We start from the raw sequence: 22,598 nt of genomic DNA, 5'->3' as shown, positions 1-22,598 counted from the left end.
TCATGCATATGCTTGCAGATAACACACTATTCAACCCACCCCCCAACTAATCTATGATTCTGTCTCTTGCTAGCCAGCATGGTCAAACAGAAGTTTGTGACACAGTTCACTGTGCACCATCCACATTTCATTCAGAGCCACCATGTTGCCCAAATCTTAATAAATCATTATTAATATAATTAATTATTTCCACCTAAAAGAAGCCTGGTTTATTGTCAGTTTACTAAAGAAATTCATACAAAAACATATATACACAGCAAAATACACAGCAGTGTAAATGAACAATAATTTTAATTCTACTCTAATAGATAATAATTGGAGTGTTTACCTATAACAAAACAGTTTTCTGCAGTTACAAAATACAACAAGTGTTGATGTGGGCAGAAAAATGGGTCAGTGTGCATGTGTTTATGTGTCATTAACGGTAATAATAAAACTCCTACGCTGAGATCGTTTTGATGCTGTTCTCGGCTCTTGGCAACTCATTTGACAGGTTTTACAGTCTAATGTAAATTTCAGCTCTGCAGTTTTAAGCATTAAGACTGTCGGTTCATCAGCTGAAAGTCTTTGTGCTGATGTAGATGTTTTCTGTAGTGCTGGAAATCAGATTACAGTCCAGTTCAGCATTTCTAGTTCATGTTTTTATAATGCCTATAGAACATCTTTTCTGTGTAACAACCTGAAATGAAAACTCACAAAAATACATTATCTTCCTCCAGCTTTATCATTAAAAAAAAAATTTCTAGTTCTAAAATAAAATAAAAACAAAAAACTAGAATCATAGGGTTGGAAAGAGTATCAGTCTCGCAATTTAGTACTTTGTACAGTCACCTTTTGCTTAAATTAAAGCCACAAATCTGTTTGGATATGTCACTAATATTTGTTTATTCTTTCTCAGACTTATTTTATTTTTATTTTAGTCAGTTAAATTTGCTTTTGTGCTCTTGGTAGCTTCCCTGATCAATATCTTCCTGGCCCAGTCATTCAGTTTGGAGGAATGGCTCAAACTTGCCAAGGTGTTGGGGGTGCCATACACAGATGGATAGTTAAAGCTGCTGAAATCTTCTGTGTTCCTCCCCATACTTGTGCTTTTTTTTAGAACCTTATCATGGAGCCCTTTTGAAAGAACCTTTTCAACCATTGTAACCCATGCATGACTAGTGGGCAAATTCACAAGAAACCGCTAGTTTTATTATGGATTTGAGGGTTGCAGACAGTCTTTTTAATAAGGTTAAAAGTATATCTAAATCCCAACAACACTGCTACACCTGATACACTCATACCAGAACAACGAAACCAAGACCCAAACATCATCTGGTCAGTGCGTGTCCTATGAGGATCACCGGGTACATAGCAACAGATGGACTACAGTCAATAATTGTATATCCACAGAGGTAATCTGTATATATAATCAATTATTGTACATACATTGTACAAAGTGTTCCCCAAACTTGTACTTTTCCATGTAGCACTTTTGAAAGCGCCTTTCTAACCATAATGAACCATGCACTACTAGTGAAATGGCTGTTTTTTATCCTGAAGTAATTAAAACCAGTTGATGTCAGGTGTGGGCCAATTGGTGTGCGATCTAGAAGTTGATTGGTTGTACCAAGTTTGCAATTGTAACGAACTGTTTAATAATAACTAAAGAAGACAGGATTACACAAGACATGTTGGAACAAGACAAGACACACTAATGCATGACCTAAGCTAAATGCTAATGCTAATGTAAACATACATGAACAAAGCTAAAGCTAAACACATGAAACATGAACCTAACCAAATCTAAACCCTAGGCTAAGCTAACACTAAACATGAACAAGAGCTAACAGACAGGAGCAAAAAGAATAATGAGCTAAGCAAAACCAAAATAACATTTACTTGGAACCCAAAGCATGACAAGGACAAAATAGTCTCCACTGAAGGATCCACAGCTGCTCCCTTAAATATCCTGAGCATTACCTGCAATGAGGAGCAGCTGTGGATCATTAGCATCATTGACCATGACAAGGGGGCTTTGACTTGTCACTTAAACCCCTCCACCATGTGCTCTTGGAGAGAGGGGCGTGGCACACAAACAAACTCCAGGAGCACAGACGCCTGATTTGTGACAATAATGGTTAATCCAAGATTCAGTTTCCTAATCCAAATCAGTTATTTTCCTAATTAAATTATAACAATTTATCAGATTTTTAAAAGTGTAATTTACACTTTGATGATGAGGGTTATAACGTGTAAATACAGCTGAAAAAAAGACCTAATTTATTTTTCTTTCCATGGTATAATGTGAGAAAAGTCAAGGACTGTGATAGGGTATGATGATTTACCAAGACCCTGACCAGGATGAAGTGGTGGTTAAACAGACAATGAATTAATAAATAAATGAATGAGTGAATCTGACCAGGAGTACACACATTTATGATTTTTATAACAGTAGTGCCACCCTGTCAACCCAGACCCCCACCCCACATGATGTGAAGCTTACCGTATATCTAAACTCACGACTCTAATGCTTCTTAGATTGTAAAAGTACAGCTAATAAGTTTATCAAGCCAGTTTTTCATACTGTATCACTCATACTGTTCTAAGGTGATCACGGACCTGGAGGAGCAGCTTACTCAGCTGACTCAGGAGAACGCAGAGTTAAACAGGCAGAACTTTTACCTTTCCAAGCAACTGGATGAAGCCACTGATGAAAATGAGGAGAGAATGCAACTCAGTCAGGAGGTGGACCGGCTGCGCAGAGAGGTGGCCGACCGAGAGATGCACCTCAACAATCAGAAACAGGTAAACACACATCACATCTACACACAGAGAGAGAGACCAGCATCCCCATAAATCAATCAACATCAACAAAACTATAGCACTTTAAAAATAAAAGTGTATCATCTATTGGTTTGTTTGTTTATTAGAATTTTAACGTCATGTTTTACACTTTGGTTACATTCATGACAGCAACAGTAGTAACTCATTACACAAGATTCATCAGTTCACAAGGTTATATCAAACACAGTCATGGACAATTTAATATCTCCAATTCACCTCACTTGCACGTCTTTGGACTGTGGGAGGAAACCGGAGCTTCCGGAGGAAACCCACGCAGACACGGGAAGAACATGCAAACTCCACACAGAAAGGACCCAGACTGCCCTACCTGGGGATCGAAGCCAGGACCTTCTTGCTGTGAGGCGACAGTGTTACCCAGTGCTAGCCACCGTGCCGCCCTATCAGCTATTGGAGAAGCCAAACCCAAGCACAGAATTAAATGCAGTGTTATTCGGCCCTATATTGACAGTACACCGAGTACAGTGACTGACATCAAACACAGAACATTTACATTTCATTTACATTTGTATGAGTGGATCAGACACAGCAGCGCTGCTGGAGTTTTTAAAAACGGTGTTCATTCACGGTCCACTCTATTAGACACGCCTACCTAGTTGGTCCACCTTGTTGATGTAAAATGAGAGACGATTGCTCATCTATTGCTGCTGTTTGAGTTGGTCATCTTCTAGACCTTCATCAGTGGTCACAGGACGCTGCCCAGGGGGCGCTGTTGTCTGGATATTTTTGGCTGGTGTACTATTCTTAGTCCGGCAGTGACAGTGAGGTGTTTAAAAACTCCAGCAGCGCTGCTGTGTCTGATTCACTCATACCAGCACAACACACACTAACACACCACCACCATGTCAGTGTCACTGCAGTGCTGAGAATAATCCACCACCTAAATAACACCTGCTCTGTGGTGGTCCTGTGGAGGTCCTGACCATTGAAGAACAGCATGTAATGGGGCTAACAAAGCATGCAGAGAAACAGATGGACTACAGTCAGTAATTGTAGAACTACAAAGTGCTTCTATATGGTAAGTGGAGCTGATAAAATGGACAGTGAGTGTAGAATCAAGGAGGTGGTTTTAATGTTATGGCTGATCAGTGTGTATTTGTTTTCTTTTCTTTTATATAACTGTCTTTTCAATGCTTTGGCAATACTAGAACTACTCCAACAGTGATGCTAATGATGAAGCTCTTTAAATTGAATTGAGTTGAGAAAGAGAGAGAGAGAGCAAGAGAGAGAGAGAGAGAGAGAGAGGGGTTAAAAAAGACTAACTGCTTTCCAGTTTTACAACGCCATTTTTACTGTAGGAGAAAATCTACTGTGTGATTGACATGTTTATTAAAACACAGGCACAGGCGTGAATACACTGACGCGAACGCCACTAAAAGATAGTAAAAAATTTGATTCTTTTGTCATTAATCCCACCATAAGCGACGCTTAACAGGCTGTGAAGTAATGCAAGATGCTTCTTTTGTTTCATAGCATTAGGAAAGCAAGATGTAAGAGGGGTGCGAAGGCTGTGTGTGTGTGTGTGTGTGTGTGTGTGTGTGGGAGAGATAGTGTGGTGTTCTTATACGTGTGTGGGAGGCTGTGCATGTGTGTGTGTGTGCGCTGTCTAAGTGCTAGATGTTGTATAACACAAGCGAATGGTAATCATAGATGTTTGTGGGAAGGAGGGATGTGTCATCCACTCTCTCAGGTCCTCGTTGTCCGGCTTTATTGGACATTGTTAGAGCAGCTGTATGCTGATCTGTTTCTTACCTCTTCACAGTTCTCTCGCTGTCATTCTCTCGTGGTGTTGTTGCAACTGTACGGTTAAGGTCTGTCATGTTATAGGCACAAAAAATCCAAACCTTTTCGTCAGTTTGTTATGGAATAACTACTGACATGCATAACCTCAACCTCATTCAACAGCTCTGGTGTGAATCCAAATGTGTTTTGTAAGCTAGATCTTAAGCCAAACTTTAGTAGGATGATCAGTCAACGTCCTTGTGGCTAAAAATAAATGATTCTCTGCAGTCAGGTTCAAATTTTTGCACACAAGATTTTAAAGAAAAGCTGATTTAGCTAAAGTTTGTTTGCTTGTTTGTTTATTAGGATTTTAACGTCATGTTTTACACTTTTGGTTATGACAGGAAACGACAGTTACTCATTACACAAGATTCATCAGTTCACAAGGTTATATCAAACACAGTCATGGACAATTTTGTATCTGCAATTCACCTCACTTGCACGTCTTTGGACTGTGGGAGGAAACCGGAGCTCAGACACACAGACACGTGTGCAAACTCCACACAGAAAGGACCCAGACCACCCACCTGGGGATCGAACCCAGGACCTTCTTGCTGTGAGGCCACCGATTTAGCTAAAGAGCAGAACTAAAAACAATGTTAATTATAATTGTATAAAAATGTTCCATCTCGTAACCGGTGGCTAAGTGGGTTGCACTGTCGCCTCACAGCAAGTAGGTCCTGGGTTCGATCCCCAGGTGGGGCGGTCCGGGTCCTTTCTGTGTGGAGTTTGCATGTTCTCCCCATGTCTGTGTGGGTTTTCTCCGTTAAAATCCTAATGGTCAGGTGTTCACATACTTTAGTAGTCACAACAGGACAATGTAAACAAAAATGTGGCCAAATTGTTTTAGATATATCCACCTGATACATCCTTTCATTCATTACTTTTTGAAGTACATCAACCACACTGATGAACTTTATGGGTATACAAGTACTGACTGAAGCCCATCTGTTACTCTGTACACTCTGCCACCCCCTGTACCTTATTTAGCATTCCAAATAAAACTTATTAAGACCCCCTAACCAAATGTTATTTAATAAGAGAAGTGCGCATTATACTTATGTATCAGGTTCAGAAGAGTTGTAATGTAAATATATATATATATAAAAAAAGATTTAAGCTGCGTCCAAAATCACATACTTCCATACTGAACAGTACGCGAAAGCAGTACGCGAGAGTGGGTCGGGTGTCCGAATACATAATATACATTAAACAGTATGTGAAAAGTACCCGGATGACCTATTGCTGGGCAGACATTTTTGAGTATGCAAACAATGCACACTTACGGTCTGATAATCTATCCCATAATTCAGCTGGGGCTGCAAAGGCATTCATAGCGAAGACAAACATTAAAAATTTTATGATTAAGTACAGCCCTGAGTAACGTTTGAGTAGCTTTTTTGAGAGAATGGCAAAATTAAATTTGTCAGATTTTAAAATGGTTATAACTGTGTTGATGTGACGTCGTGCATCACATGATGTTGGTAAGATGGCAGACGTAGTATGTACGAGGTACACACTGCACACTTGCGTACTGAAAGAGCATACTGCTTTACTGGCCGAGCAGTGTGCACCGCCTCGAATCTAGTACGTACAGTTTAAGTATGCGATTTCGGACGCAGCCATGGTCTCTAACTGTACACTAAAAATGATTGCAGACAGTGTTCCTAATATAGACACCACTTAGTTTAAAAGTATTTAAAATCCCAACAACACTGCTACACCTGATACACTCTAATAAGAACAGCAAAACCAAGACCCAAACATTATCTGGTCAGTGTGGATTGACCCTGTAGATTGATAAATGTGGAACAGGGTACAGTCAATAATTGTATATCCACAGAAGTGTACCTAATAAAGTGCTACACCACAGAGGGGGCGGCACGGTCGCTCAGTGGGTAGCACTGTCGCCTCACAGCAAGAAGGTCCTGGGTTCGATCCCCAGGTGGAGTGGTCCCGGTCCTTTCTGTGTGGAGTTTGCATGTTCTCCCCGTGTCTGCGTGGGTTTCCTTTGGGTGCTCCGGTTTCCTCCCACAGTCCAAAAACATGCAAGTGAGGTGAATCTTGTGTAATGAGTAACTACAGTTTCTGTCATGAATGTAACCAAAGTGTAAAACATGACGTTAAAATCCTAATAAACAAACAAACACCACAGAGGTGTACCTAATAAAGTGCTCGTTGAGTGTATATTGACATAATACAGCCTTTCGTTGAATAGAGTTTTATAACAGCATTTTATAACACATTTTTAAGTTATTATGACTAATTAGTTCCATACTTTTCCCCACTCCATTATGCTCATGAACAAGTAAACACTGCTGAATGCACACAACTGTTCATCCTCTGGATCGAGAGAGTGAGCTGTGTGTGATGTGTGATTTGGTTGTGTTTTTGTGCACTGCAAGCTTCCATGAAACCAAAGTCAAATTTCTTGTATGTGTGAGCATACTTGGCCAATATAGCCTGATTCTGATTCTAAAAAATTTTGGTGTGTGTGTGTGCAGAACATCGAGACCCTGAAGACCACGTGCACCATGCTGGAGGAGCAGGTATTAGAGCTAGAGACTCTGAACGATGAGCTCATGGAGAAGGAGCGACAGTGGGAGAGCTGGAGGACGGCGCTGGACGAGGAGAAGAACAAGGCTGAGCGAAGAGCTCGAGAGTTACAGAGGCAGCTTGATAATGAAAAACAGAACAGGTTCAAATCCACAACATAAACACATTTGTGGACACTTGCATTTTTAAAAGTATTTTAAGACTTTCTCCGTGTTTCTTGCAGGCTGCGTGCTGACCAGCGCAGCTCAGAGTCTCGTCAGGCCATTGAACTGGCTGTAAAGGAACACAAGGCTGAGATTCTGGTGCTGCAGCAGGCCTTAAAGGACCAGAAGCTAAAAGCAGAAGGCCTCTCTGATACGGTATATACTCGTGTTTGGTATCTGTTCATAAATATTTAGGTTGATATTGAATATTATCTGATCAGGCTTATGTACAACCCCCATCTCCAGAAAAGTTGGGACAAAGTTTTTTTTAATGCAGTAAAAGCAGGAATCTGGAATTTGCTCATTCTCATTAACCTTTATTTAACTGACAAAGTACAAGTACAAAAATAAAATGAGTTGATAAGCAGGGGTGTGAGAAGTACGCAAGTTTTTCACTTAAATACCACTTATCTGATAAAAAATACTCAAATACAAGTTGAAGTTTGGCTTATATATGTTACTCAGTCAAAAGTATAAAAGTCCATGCTACTAAATGTACTTAACCCTTTAATGGTCTCACCTAGAAAGTAATGTATAAAAATCTGTATTTGCGCACATCAGAGCTGGGATTTCGAATACAGCGTATCGAATCTCAGCTCTGCCATCCGGCTGGGCGGCGACATGAATAAAGATTGGATGTTGTTCAGGGTGGGATAAGCCGGACCAGGGTTCCTCATAACTGGTGCAATTACAACCTTTGCTGGCACCTGCACAGAGTTGGGGAATAATGCTGATCAGGGTGTGGCTCTCCGTGCACAAAGCTGATCCACATATGAGTTTACCCCGTGCAGGTTGGAATGATGCATTCGGTACTGAGCACGTGTCGGAGGGGGTGTGTGTCAGTTGCTAAGCTCCTCAGTCAGCAGTGGAGGGTTGTATCAGTAGAGGTGAAGCGTAACGCAACCAGGGTAATTGAATACGACTAGATTAGGGGACAAAATTGGGGACAAAATTGGAGAAAAAGGGGAAAAAAAATTACTTGGGAGTATACCAACAACAAACAATTACTATTTTTTTTACTAGTGCAAATAAGTTAAGATGATCACAAAAATGATGCAAATTTTTCAGCTGCAGCTTCAAGTTGACATATAGGTTATAAAGGCTGTTTTCTTAAAACCACAGAGTAATCTATCAATATTTTTGAGTTTAACACGTGTCAACCAAGGAGTAGATCCGGCCCAAACAAGATTATTTAAATACAGCTTATTTTTACACAAGTATTTAGACTCAAAGTAACTCAACCAAAAGGTTAAGCAGACCATTAAATGGTTAAGGTAAAAAAGTAAATGTATTTCTTTAAAAAAGCCTAAAAACAAAATTTTTTAAAAAGGATGTCTTTTACTGAGGGTAAGAGGTACCAATCCATGACACTGAGGGTATGTTGTGGTCTGCCACTCCATGAACTATCTGCAAAAATCATAAAAAGGACATTTTCATCCTTAGCTTATTAAAAACATAATTCAAAAACATTTTCAGACGAAAGGAATTTTAGTAATAATAAGAAAAGTATTCAGAAATAATAAAGTATATCATGATATTTAACCAAACTATAGTCATCATCAACTCTCAGTGCTACATATAAAGAACACAATACTTTGCTCCACCTGGCATTAAACAAGAAGTGGCAGTTTTATTCCCAGACAGAGTTGAGCTTTCAGGACCCATCTGAGTACTAAAGCAGAAAACTGCTGAACCTGAAACAATGCACAACATAGAGCTTTAAAATAGGTAAAAGTGGAACTGGATACTCAGCCATTTTAGCACAGTATAGTCTAGACAGACAAACCAGGGGGTTTAGGATGGATATTAGTTTGGGATGAGGAGAGTCCTATATCATCGCTAGAGCTCAGCAACAAAGCATTTAAAAAGGAGACTCGAACAGTTACATGATCCTATAGTCCTGTGAGCTTCATGGACCTCAGGGATGAGGTGGGCTGGATGCCACTCAAAAAAAACAAACACATGCAGAACGGAAATACAACTTACACTGTGAGCCAATTTATCACAGGGCAACACACACTTGCACATTTACTCACTTTCTTACATCCTGGGGCAATTTATAGTACAAACCTACAGTACATCCTCAGGGCCCATAGACAAATTCAGTGATGAAAGCGTAAAATATACATTTTTGTATTATATTTCTGTAGATTTTTATCATGACAGAGAATTTACATGTTTTAAATTGTGCAGGGGCGAAACAAGACAGGCAAAAAACTGCATATATCGGCTTTACAGTATATGGCAGAAAGATTGACTTCCTCTTCTAATTAATGAGCTTTTATTGTGGATTTATCTACATGCAGTGCTAAACATTAATAATAAAAATCAGCTATATAAAATAAACGATACACTGTGTATAAAAAGTTCTGTTGCAGCGTGACTGTGCTACTTTTCACTGCGCAATCAATAAATATGTGGTTTGAAGAGTTTGTTTTGAAGACCTTCAGTGGCCTGCCTGCTCTGACCTTAACAGCAATGAACTCTTCACAAAAGCACTTTAAATAAAAGGGAAAAGGTTACTATAGTACACTAACACACTCCAAAATTATGTGGAAAGCCTTACTAGAAGAGTATATTAAATATATATTTAATATAATATCGAGAATATTAAAGCCACAAATGGAGAGTGAGAAAGACGGGAACAGCATATTAATGCCCATATCAATGGTTATTAAATTTATAGTTAATTTTGGAGGTTTTTTGTTCATATAAAAATCATTATGCTATCACAATGTAAGCACTGTAACTCGAACATGATATATTGTTCCTATCTATTTAATCGCCATTCTTCTTTTTCTTCCTGCTGTCTGTAGCTGGGTGATCTGGAGAAGAAGCACTCCATGTTGGAGATGAACGCTCGTAGCCTGCAGCAGAAATTAGAGACTGAGCGGGAGCTCAAACAGAGGCTGGTGGATGAGGTATTCTCCTACTGCCTTATTGTGTAACCAATTTACATTTACATTTTTAGCATTTAGGAGACGCTTTTATCCAGAGCGACTTACAGAAGAGCTTCCACAGTTAACATTTCTTTATTCTAATTAAAGTAAATAACAGCCCAATGATACAAATCTGCTGAAAACCTGTTAAAACAAAACAATTTTTTAAAGAAATAAATAAGAATAAGAATGAATAAGAGCGTTAGTAAGTACATGTACATGTTCTCAGCCTAAGTGCTTAGTAAAGCGGTGACAAAGATCTTTAATCGTCTTTTAAAGACAAATGTTCAAACAGACAGGGAAAGTTCGTTTCACCACTTCGTTTTGTGCCAGTACAAAAAAGAGTCTTAATTCTGGTCTTCCCCGAGTTCTGGGTGGAGAATCAAGCCGAGCGAGACTAGTGGCTCTGAGGTTGCGTGGTTCAGAGCGGGGTGTGATGAGTAGTTCCCTAAGGTAGCTTGAGGCTGGTCCATTTTTAGTTTTGTAGGCAAGCATCAGTGTTTTAAACTGAATGTGTGCAGCTACAGGAAGCCGGTGAAGAGAACGCAGCAGTGGGGTGATGTGGCAGTGTTTAGGTTGGTTGAAAACCAGGCGGGCAGCTGCATTTAAACTGAGTTGCAGAGGTTTAATAGTGGACATAGGAGCTCCTGCCAGGAGGGAGTTGCAATAGTCCAGACGTGAGATTACAAATGACTGGACAAGAATCTGAGTGGCTTCCACAGAGAGAAATGGCCGAATCTTCTTGATGTTGTAGAGGAGGAACCAGCACGATCATGTCATGTTGGCTACATGAGGAGAGAAGGTCAGCTGGTTATCCAGGAAACACTGAAGTTCTGTACACTGTCAGATGGTTTGATCTGAATGTAATCAAAAAAGATGACTAGGTCTTGGGTTGGAAATTGATCTCCAACCCAATTAATCTCAAAGAAACCTGTATAGCAGAAGGCTCTTTATGAGCTTAGAAACTGTTTATGTCTGGTCTGGGGCTCTGCAGTGTTGACAGATTTAGAATTATCTACATATGTGGCTTGTAGCAATAAATAAAATAGATAATTATACTAAAATCTTAGTCAAAGGGAGGGGCATAATAGAGGCCACGGCTTTGTAAAAGAAGCTGTTCCTCAGTCTATTGGTTCACGAACGCGGACAGTGGTAGCTCAGCGGTTAAGGTACTGGACTAGTAATCAGAAGGGTGATGGTTCAAGCCCCACCATTGCCCAGTTGCCACCTTTGGGCAAATGGTAGCTGAATGTCGCGTCGGATAAAAGCATCTGCTAAATGCAGCAGATGTAAATGTTATCGTAATGTCCTAAACCGCTTGATTGATGGTAGCGGCTTAATCAAGAAGTGAGGGGTGTGTGGTATCTGGAATGATGCTGCTAGCTTTCTTTCTAAGTCTCGGTTCACACTGGTGGTTATAAGATTTTACTGCAACAACCCAATTAAGAACAAATGTCTTGATTAAAATAAATAAATTAATGAAATGTAAAAAGCTTCTCTGACTGTGTTTGTGTAGCAGGCGAAGCTGCAGCAGCAGTTGGATATGCAGAAGAGTCACATTTTCAGGCTGACACAGGGCCTGCAGGATGCATTAGACCAGACGGACCTTCTGAAGACCGAGAGAACAGACCTGGAGTACCAGCTGGAAAATATACAGGTACATACATCACGACCGAGTGTTTAGGAACTCCCAATGACATGTAAAAGCAAAACTAATTACAGTTCCATTTACTTTTATTGTTCAGGCAGCATACTCTCATGAGAAGGTGAAGATGGAAGGAACCATCACCCAGCAGACCAAGCTGATAGACTTCCTGCAGGCCAAGGTAGACCATCACTCTAAGAAGAAAAAGGTCAGAGTCTGCTGGGCATTTGTCTCACTATGCCACGTAACTAACTGCTTGCTAAAACGCTTCACAAAGAAGCCAATTTAATTGCCCATTTAACCATTAAAGTAAGTATGGTCCAGTATTGCATGCCCATGGTGCATTTTCACAATTGCAACGTGACAGCTTGCATGTCAGCACTTGCCCATGCATCAGATCCATATAGATAAGATGTGAACTGCTGAAAGAGACAACCAGTATCACTGAATATCAAATTCCCTCAACTTTTAGTTGAGTAAGGTTAGGGTTCTGGTTATATTTAATACCTACTGTTGGGTGATTGGGTCTGGGCGGTTCACCCTGTCTCTTGTGTGCAGGGCATCTTCGGTGGCAGGCGGCGAGAGGACCTTTTGGCAGCCCTGGCAGCCCAGAATCAATCGCAGGCGCCCTCTGTGCCCGTTGTGACTCCTGTGCCTCTGCAGTACAGTGACATAAAGGCGGCGCTGGATAAGGAGCGCGCCCGCTGCTCTGAACTAGAGGAGGCCCTTCAAAAGACACGCATGGAACTCAGGGAGGGTAAAGTATATATATGTACACTGATCAGCCATAACATTAAAACCACCTCCTTGTTTCTACACTCACTGTCCATTTTATCAGCTCCACTTACCATATAGAAGCACTTTGTAGTTCTACAATTACTGACTGTGGTCCATCTGTTTCTCTACATACCTTTTTAGCCTGCTTTCACCCTGTTCTTCAATGGTCAGGACCACCACAGAGCAGGTATTATTTGGGTGGTGGATCATTCTCAGCACTGCAGTGACACTGACATGGTGGTGGTGTGTTAGTGTGTGTTGTGCTGGTATGAGTGGATCAGACACAACGGTGCTGCTGTTGTTTTTAAATACCGTGTCCACTCACTGTCCACTCTATTAGACACTCCTACCTAGTTGGTCCACCTTGTAGATGTAAAGTCAGAGACGATCACTCATCTATTGCTGCTGTTTGAGTTGGTCATCTTCTAGACCTTCATCAGTGGTCACAGGACGCTGCCCACGGGGCACTGTTGGCTGGATATTTTTGGTTCTCAGTCCAGCAGTGACAGTGAGGTGTTTAAAAACTCCATTAGCGCTGCTGTATCTGATCCACTCATACCAGCACAACACACACTAACACACCACCACCATGTCAGTGTCACTGCAGTGCTGAGAATGATCCACCACCTAAATAATACCTGCTCTGTGGGGGTCCTGACCATTTAAGAACAGGGTGAAAGGGGTCTAACAAAGCATGCAGAGAAACAGATGGACTACAGTCAGTAATTGTAGAACTACAAAGTGCTTCTATATGGTAAGTGGAGCTGATAAAATGGACAGTGAGTGTAGAAAAAAGGAGGTGGTTTTAATGTTATGGCTGATTGGTGTATATATTTACATATATAAAAATATTCCATACATTCCACAAATACATGTTTTTTATTTAATGTTGCTTGTTGGCAAATATAAATACTCATGTTCCCCTTTTCTCAGCCATGCAGTTTAATAAAGGTCTGGAACATGGTGGTACTCCTGCCACCCCTGGTATTGCCCGACAGCAGCTCATGATGTCAACCAAGTCCACCAAATCCCCTGAGCACCAACCTAATCCTACCAACCTGCCACCATCCAGCCGCAGAAAGGAAACCGGCAACTCTGAGGGTGTGCACATCATTAACACATCATTAAAAGTGTTTATTTTTTAACAATTCTCATGTTGAGTAATTAGATACCACTTTTAAATAAGGTACCTGGTCTAAGTTGGTCTAATAGTGCAATACACTTTTGTACAAACTCCATTTCCAGAAAAGTTGGGACTTGTTTTTATTAAACTTGTACTAACAGTAACGTATGAAAGTTGTTGCTGCTTGCTACCAAGCTGTGAGGGTTCCTGATACGGTTTTTGAGCTTTTGAGACAAGCATTGTGTTTGAGTTGGGCTGATAAACAGAAGAGCAGCTAGTCAAAATTCTTCACATTTTCATTGATCTATCCATGTGTTGTCTCTCTGATTTGGGTTTATTTATTTTATAATGCATTAAAGCTGGTTGACGAGGATATAATGATGAAAATTGGGAGCTCATCCTTGGCTCTGATTCTAAGTTATTTATTTTTCCAATAAACTTTAGTGATAATTGAGTCTAAAGTTTTAAACTTGGATGGTGAAATTTAAAGGGAAATCATTAAAAATAGTTCGTTTATTTTTGGTAAATCATTTAATCATTTTTGTTGTATTTATCTGTCAAGGGGAAAGTGAGGGAGGCTTATTCTATGCTGTAAATCATCTTCAGGCAGGGATTAATGTTAAGTCTGGGCATCTCTGACAGCTTGGGATATATATAATTATTTATCCAATTATGTGATGAGCAGTGCGTATTAGGAGGGGTAGTGTATAGGCTGTTGTGTTTAATTTGTTATGCCTTGTGAGAGGATGGTAGATTTTGTGGAATTGTTAGTGCAATCAGAAATTTGAGAGTGTTTTACAAGGGTGCAAACAGTTTCTTATACTGAGGTGGAAGGATTCTGTAGAAAAAGTAAAATATTGTGGGCACAATGTAACATCCAACAGTGGCTTCCATCTGAGATTTTGCCAGATTCCCTAAATCTGTTCTCAATATTATGTAGCGTAGAGGGTGAAAGACCTAGATTATTTACAATCTTGCATTGAGACTATGTTCTTTCTAAATTAAAGTAGTATATCACGACCCATTATTGCTTACAAAGAGAGTTTCTGGTGGAATTTCCTTTTATACCCAATCATGATTCCCTCACCTGTTTTAAATTCACTGACATTGTGTATGGAGCTTTAAAATTGTGTAACTTAAATATAATGGTATACATTTTTCACTCTTATTTTTTACCTGTGCAAATTGTTTGTATACGTGTTGCAGGTGTCAAATTCAAAGTTTGCTCATATTTACATTTTTTTTATTGGTCAGCTGGTCAGTTCAGTAAAGCTTCAAGTTATTAAATAATTAGATTTGCTTTTTTATTGCATTTCAAAAAATATCCCTTTTTTATAATGAGGTGTAAATAAATGTTAATTAGAAAAAACTTAGCGTATATTTCAAATGAGCTATTCTTATGTACCATTTTTTCTTGTTACTGTTTTGTAGAAATGAGAAGAGCCACTTCAGAAAGTAAGTTTTTATGCATTTAATTCATTCTTATTAATATTGAATATATAAAGATAGATTAATTTGTTGCTTCTTTCAGAGATAGTCTGACTGGCCAGAATAGGTAACTGAGTAATTTAAAGCTTAGAAAATGATGATGTACAGTTAATCACATTGTGCTGTTTTTACTGTTTAGAGTATGTGCGACGTGTGAAAGAGAGGCTTCACCACAGTACTCATGGTTCCCACAGCACCCCTCACCGTTTCACCCAGGGCCTCAACATGAGGGCAGCCAAGTGCACGGTGTGTCTGGACACTGTTCACTTCGCCCGGCAGGCGGCTACATGCATCGGTAAAAACTAAATTATGCCAAACTATTTAAATAAATCACTAACAATTATATGATACAATCAGATTGTTTATTTACCCATTTTTATAAAGTATCTGTAGGAATAACATACATGCAAAATGTGTGGATGTTTATACTGTCAGTTTAAGGCAGGACTCATATTTTATTATTTATGTAATAGACAATTCATTTCCTAATGCTGTTTAGTGAGTATCGCACAGCAGACAAACACCGCTGTGTTCATGTTTTATGAGCCACTAATGAAATCCTCTATTCTAAAGAAATAAATAGATCAGCTATCTTCAGTTCTACATGAAAACGCATAAAACGAGTGAAAAACATTGAGTAGAATTCTTTTTTCATGGGCGTGTGTAATTTGGAGATGGATTTTTAAAATTACATTAAGACAGGTTTGATTTATCATACACTGATCAGCCATAACATTAAAACCACCTCCTTGTTTCTACACTCACTGTCCATTTTATCAGCTCCACTTACCATATAGAAGCACTTTGTTGTTCTACAATTACTGACTGTAGTCCATCTGTTTGTCTACATATCATTTTAACCTGCTTTCACCCTGTTCTTCAATGATCAGGACCACCACAGAGCAGGTATTATTTGGGTGGTGGGTCATTCTCAGCACTGCAGTGACAATGACATGGTGGTGGTGTGTTAGTGTGTGTTGTGCTGGTATGAGTGGGTCAGACACAGCAGCGCTGCTGGAGTTTTTAAGTACCGTGTCCACTCACTGTCCACTCTATTAGACACTCCTACCTAGTTGGTCCACCTTGTAGATGTAAAGTCAGAGACGATCGCTCGTCTATTGCTGCTGTTTGAGTCGGTCATCTTCTAGACCTTCATCAGTGGTCACAGAATGCTGCCCACGGGGAGCTGTTGGCTGGATATTTTGGTTGGTGGACTATCCAGCAGGGACAGTGAGGTGTTTAAAAACTCCATCAGCACTGCTGTGTCTGATCCACTCACACCAGCACAACACACACTAACACACCACCACCATGTCAGTGTCACTGCAGTGCTGAGAATGATCCAACACCCAAATAATACCTGCTCTGTAGTGGTCCTGTGGGGGTCCTGACCACTGAAGAACAGCATGAAAGGAGGTGAAAAAAGTATCTAGAGTATCTAGAGTATCTCGGTGTGTTTTTGCTATTGATCAGCAGTACAAGTAAAAATACAATTACACAGATGAAATTACATCAACACAAAGTGATCAAATATTTTTTTCTGTTATAAAGGTTATGTTTTGTTTGCATTTAAGAAAGAGGGAGAAAGTTCATGAGGCAGGCTATCTATACAATCTATAGATTGTAAAGAGTATATTGTTAATTGTCGTCTTAAGATAAGTGCCCACACAGGTGTTAAGAGTAAATTTGTGGATGTCAAACACACACAAGTGTGTGTGTTTATAAATAAGAACATTGGTGTCTTGTGAGCATGGTTGTCATGGTTGAATTTCTATTTTCTTTATTTTTTCCTCTAGTCAGCCAGGCTCTCTCTGTGGCTGACATTTATCCTTTTTGGCTTGTTTTGTTCTGATTCCGTTCAGCTAGAGCACTTGGGCTCAGAATCAGTTTGGAGTCTGCTGTAAAGTCCTTCCTCACTACCAAACTGATTCTAACCCCAAGTGCTCTGGCTAAATGGAATCAGAACAAAACGAGCCAAACTGGATAAATGTCAGCCACAATGAGAGCCTGGCTGACTAGAATAAAAGAGAGAAGAAATTCAATAGCCAAGGGCAGGACTTGATACCACGCTGTGGTGTCAGAGACAAGCACTTTAAAAGTGCAAGCCAGAAATTTAAAAAAAAAAAAAGACCAAAGCCTTTTAAATGCTAAACTGTAATTGGTTGGGGGGAAAGAAAAAAATAACTATCTGGATCTAAAAAGGTTAGGTTGCTAGATTGGACATGCAATCATGCTGTTCTTCAATGGTCTGGACCCCCACAGGACCACCACAGAGTAGATATTATTTGGGTGGTGGATGATCTCAGCACTGCAGTGACACTGACGTAGTGGTGGTTTGTTAGTGTGTGTTGTGCTGATATTAGTGGATCAGACACAGCAGTGCTGCTGGAGTTCTTAAATACCGTGTCCACTCACTGTCCATCTCCTACCTAGTTGGTCCACCTTGTAGATGTAAAGTCAGAGACGATCGCTCATCTATTGCTGCTGTTTGAGTTGGTCATCTTCTAGACCTTCATCAGTGGTCACAGGACGCTGCTCACAGGGCGCTGTTGGCTGGATATTTTTGGTTGCTGGACTATTCTCAGTCCAGCAGTGACAGTGAGGTGTTTAAAAACTCCATCAGCGCTGCTGTGTCTGATCCACTCATACCAGCACAACACACACTAACACACCACCACCATGTCAGTGTCACTGCAGTGCTGAGAATGATCTACCACCTAAATAATACCTGCTCTGTGGTGGTCCTGTGGGGGCCCTCACTATTGAAGAACAGCATGTAGAGAAACAGATGAACTACAGTCAGTAATTGTAGAACTACAAAGTGCTTGTATATGGTAAGTGGAGCTGATAAAATGGACAGTGAGTGTAGAAACAAGGAGGTGGTTTTAATGTTATGGCTGATCAGTGTATATTTGATATACTGTAGAATAAAACAGCTAAACATTAAATCTTCTACATTATGTATAGAACTCTTGATTTCCCAGACACAGTCTAACAGACTCTATTAATCAAATAATATTTACATTACATTATATTTACAGCATTACAGATGCTTTTATCCAAAGTGACTCAAAAAATAAATGGAAAGATACTTTGAAAGCTGCACTTTGTGTTTACTTGTGTTTTATTTATGAAGTTATGAAGTTTATTTATAAAGCATTTTAATGTGACTATATTAGCAAAAATAGAAGAGATCGAGTGAGGGGCAAATATTTCTGGTACATATCAATCATGGTTGTGGCAACAGTATGGAATTATTTTTAGCAAGTTGAATAGAAAATGAATAGAACTAGAATGCGTCAACATGAAACAGCTCATATTAGTTGGTGACTCAGTTTATCAGAATTCATTCTACAGTAGTACACTTCACTACCATAAACTTCAACATAATATTAATGTATTCAATCCAGTACAAAGGGTGTGAATATTATATTGGGAATATTTATACTGACTAACCTTGATATTTATACTGAAGTTGTTTCTTTCTTTTCCACTTTAGAATGTCATGCTTTGTGTCATCCTAAATGCTCCCCTTACCTCCCAGCCACATGTGGCATTCCCACTGAGTATGCCCTACACCTTTCTGAGGCTTTGTGTAGAGAGAAGAGCAGCAGCTCAGGTCTGCAGCTCAAAGACTCCGGTGGACACATGAGATTGGAGGGCTGGATGAAGCAGCCAAGGTCAGAAAACACTTCATTCAACATGGATTATTACACGCTGTGGTCAGGATTTACTTATTAAATTATTATTATTATTATTATTAGTCAATTATTAGTCAACCATTATTTTATTTTCACAATAAAATAAAAAATAATAAATGAATGCACTTACCAGACAGTTACACCTAATAAAATGATTGGTGAGTGTGTAATAGCATTTATGTTAAAAAAAATCAAAATACAGTTCAATCCTGGACAAAAAATGGACCAAACCTAAAATTCTTTTTAAATGCCCCAACAACAAATTATTGGTCAAAAAATGGAAAGAACTTATGCCTAGTTCACTCTACATGATTTTTGCCTTGATTTTCGCTCGCCGACTAGTCGCCACTAGATGTGGCAGCTCAGAAGCAACTCGGCGCTCACTCAGAGATCGAAACTTGGCTCTCAATCGCTAGGTGTGAATTGTTCAACGACTTGATCCGAGCGGCTCGCCGAGCGCTTGCAGATTCTTAAAAAATATCTAGCGTGTTAAATATCTGGATCAGTTGGGCGACAGCCAATGAGAACGCAAGATACAGGGTGAGGGGCAACGTGGGGGTGGAGTTGTAAAAACGTGGGACAGGGGCATTATACAGTTTCTACATGACACAAACATTTTTGGACGTGGTATCATTAAACCCCTCGTCACTTCTCACGTGTGTTTTCGTAACAAAACGTAGTTTGGGAGACCAGAGAAGCTCGCCTGCAATTCCATATGGTGATAGATGGTGTAGTGTGAAACCCCCTATCACCGATCAGTCGTGTAGTGTGAAATACACAACGACTGAAAAGACTTCCGATTACAAGAGATCCAGTTGTGTAGTGTGAACTGTACAGCGACCTGAACAATTTGAAAGTCGTGTAGTGTGAACTTGGCATAAGAAAATACACTCCTATGCCACCATTTGTTTATAACCGCTCATGGCTGCAGTGAACGATTAAGGATAAAGCTTGAAACTCAATTATCTGGTCTTCTTGTATGCAAAAAACAACTTGTTTATCCTGATCAGGGTCATGGTGGGTCTGGTTCCACTGAGAAACACTGGACACATGGCAGGAATAGCCTGGACAGGGCGCCAATCCATAAATCCTAATCCCTATAACCCCCCCTTCCCCCCAACATAGCCAGTCTGTGTAGATGCCCATTCAGCCGATAACACCTTTGATATTCTAACCCAGATCCCAGCGGTGGTGGACTACCGTAATAGACTGCTGCACCTTCTGGCTTGTTTTTTTTGTTCCTTAGTATTAGTGCAATTTTAAGTTTGGCCAGCATTTTTTTGCCCAGGAGTGTATGTTTTATTTATATTTGATATTTTTATAGTTGTGTTTGCTTTCTGATTGTAGGAATGGGAAGCGTGGTCAGGGCTGGGAGAGGAAGTATGTGGTGCTGGAAGGAAACAAGGTTCTTACCTATGAGATTGAGCCCAGAGAAGGTCATTATTTTTTCATTTTTACTGGACCAACTTAAATACTTTAAACACACACACACACACACACACACACACACACACACACACACACTTGTTGACTTTGTTGCAAATTCATTTGAATTGACTGACGTCTTGCTGTGTCCTTGCATGGTCAGGCATTCTGTAACGGCAAGTCCGGTGATGTGGCAGGCCACAAGTGAACAGACATTATTAAGATTATTGGATTTATAAAATTTCAATAATTCAGCAAAAAACACAAAAACAAAAATGGGGACTAGAACGAAACACGATGGAAAAACTAGGAACATGAACACAAATACTAAATGCCAAATAGAATAAAACGAAAGCTAAACTAAACCATATTTACATTTACATTTTCGGCATTTAGCAGACGCTCTTATCTAGAGCAACTTACAGAAAAGCTTCCATAGTAAACATTACCTTACTCTAGTTTAAGTAAACAACAGATCAAGAACACAAATCTGCTAAAACCCTGTTAGAACCAAAGTGTTTTTTTTTTTTATAAGAAAGAGTAAGAATAAGAGTGTTAGTGAGTTAGTAAGTACAAGTCAGCTTAAGTGCTTAGTAAAGAGGTGATGAAGGTTTTTAATCGTTTTTTAAAGACAGCAAGAGACTCAGATGTTCGAACAGACAGTGGAAGTTTGTTCCATATGATAAGCACTGGGAACAGGGAACTAATCCTTACGCAAGCTACACTGATTGACTATGGAAGGATACAGACTATGGAATTTCTTAACTACACAAAACAAGGAACAGGGAACTAGGGAACAAGAAACACAAACCAAGCCTATGGGAGACTAAAACTTGAGGAATCGCAAAATGTCTGATAAGGAGAACAGAACAAAAGATGTACTAAACACAAGTCAAGTCAACTTTATTTATATAGCGCTTTTTACAATAGACATTGTCTCAAAGCAACTTTACAGAATCCAGGACCAACAAATCAAAACCCCTGCTGAGCAAGCCGAGGGCGACAGTGGCAAGGAAAAACTCCCTTAAAATTACAGGAAGAAACCTTGAGAGGAACCAGACTCAGCAGGGACCCATCCTAAACACACAGACTAATCAGGGGAGACACGGGGAACATCTGAGTCTGGTGAAACAAAAGTAAGTAGGTGGAATAAAAGCAAAAACACAGAGTCCATGTGTAGCGCTTGGAAACTACGACACCACAGAGGAGACTAAACTGTCACAATTTATTGCTAGCTGTAGCTCTGTAGTATTTATTTAAGTCATGTTAGCCTTAAAAGCCTCTTAGGGTCTAAGCATTGCACATCACATTGTATTGTAACATGCAACAATCATTATGTATGTAGGTATAGTAAATATACTGTACATTCTAATGTTGTTCCACTACTGAACATTACCCAGTAGTGTTCAGTGTGCTGAATGGTTTTCTGTTTTCCAGAGTCAGTGAAGCCAGTGGACGAGTTTGATCTGTGTGTATCTGATGGTGAAGTGATCGTGCACAGTGCCGTGGGCGGCTCAGAGCTCACCAATACTGCTAAATCTGGTAAGAGAACACAGACGTAGTGCTTATGTGTGTGGACCAACTTACTGCATTTATACATACGAAGGTGCAATAACATATTTGTATAACAATATGTTATATATTACTCATACATGTATATATTACATTTACATTTTCGGCATTTAGCAGTCGCCTTTATCCGGAGCGACTTACAGTACTTTGACAGTCTGAGCGATTGAGGTTTAAGAGCCTTGCTCAAGGGCCCAACAGCAGCAACCTGGCAGTGGTGGGACTTGATCCAGAGACCTTCTGACCTTCTAATTATTATATTCATAATAATATAAAACAAAGTACATTACTTGTTTTGAAAGAGAACCCTTACCCTAGTGTAAATAACTACACATTATATTATGTATTTGTCTGGCAGTCTGTATGTTATTATTTTTTTAAGGCTTTTTCTTAGTTGTCTTTCCTTTCTGTTCTTTACCACCTTCTCTTGTACTGCTGTGACGAGTAATTTCCCTAAGTGGATCAATAAAGGCTTATTTTTATCTTATTATCATTTTAAAATATAGCTAGTACATTGAAAGAGTCTGCATAACCTCTTTTCAGTTC

At 39.7% G+C, this 22,598-nt stretch overlaps 1 protein-coding gene across 6 annotated transcripts in view; it reads left to right on the top strand.

The window, feature by feature from the left end:
• LOC134318121 (citron Rho-interacting kinase) overlaps positions 1–22,598 on the top strand; it is a 60,962-nt gene that overhangs the window by 29,748 nt on the left and 8,616 nt on the right. For 5 of the 6 annotated variants that reach the window (XM_062998888.1, XM_062998886.1, XM_062998883.1 and 2 more), the window contains exons 16-28: positions 2,590–2,787; positions 7,131–7,324; positions 7,406–7,541; positions 10,202–10,306; positions 11,841–11,981; positions 12,070–12,177; positions 12,528–12,726; positions 13,680–13,847; positions 15,301–15,324; positions 15,497–15,652; positions 18,857–19,037; positions 20,406–20,494; positions 21,921–22,025. In XM_062998888.1, coding sequence (XP_062854958.1) covers positions 2,590–2,787; positions 7,131–7,324; positions 7,406–7,541; positions 10,202–10,306; positions 11,841–11,981; positions 12,070–12,177; positions 12,528–12,726; positions 13,680–13,847; positions 15,301–15,324; positions 15,497–15,652; positions 18,857–19,037; positions 20,406–20,494; positions 21,921–22,025 — 1,804 coding nt within the window. The remainder of the gene's footprint in view (positions 1–2,589; positions 2,788–7,130; positions 7,325–7,405; positions 7,542–10,201; positions 10,307–11,840; positions 11,982–12,069; positions 12,178–12,527; positions 12,727–13,679; positions 13,848–15,300; positions 15,325–15,496; positions 15,653–18,856; positions 19,038–20,405; positions 20,495–21,920; positions 22,026–22,598) is intronic. The other variant, XM_062998887.1, reaches the window with a different exon arrangement.

The sequence above is a fragment of the Trichomycterus rosablanca genome, chromosome 7 (genome assembly GCF_030014385.1).
Source record: "Trichomycterus rosablanca isolate fTriRos1 chromosome 7, fTriRos1.hap1, whole genome shotgun sequence".
Taxonomy (NCBI): Eukaryota; Metazoa; Chordata; class Actinopteri; order Siluriformes; family Trichomycteridae; genus Trichomycterus; species Trichomycterus rosablanca.
This window is presented reverse-complemented; position numbering and strand designations above follow the sequence as displayed.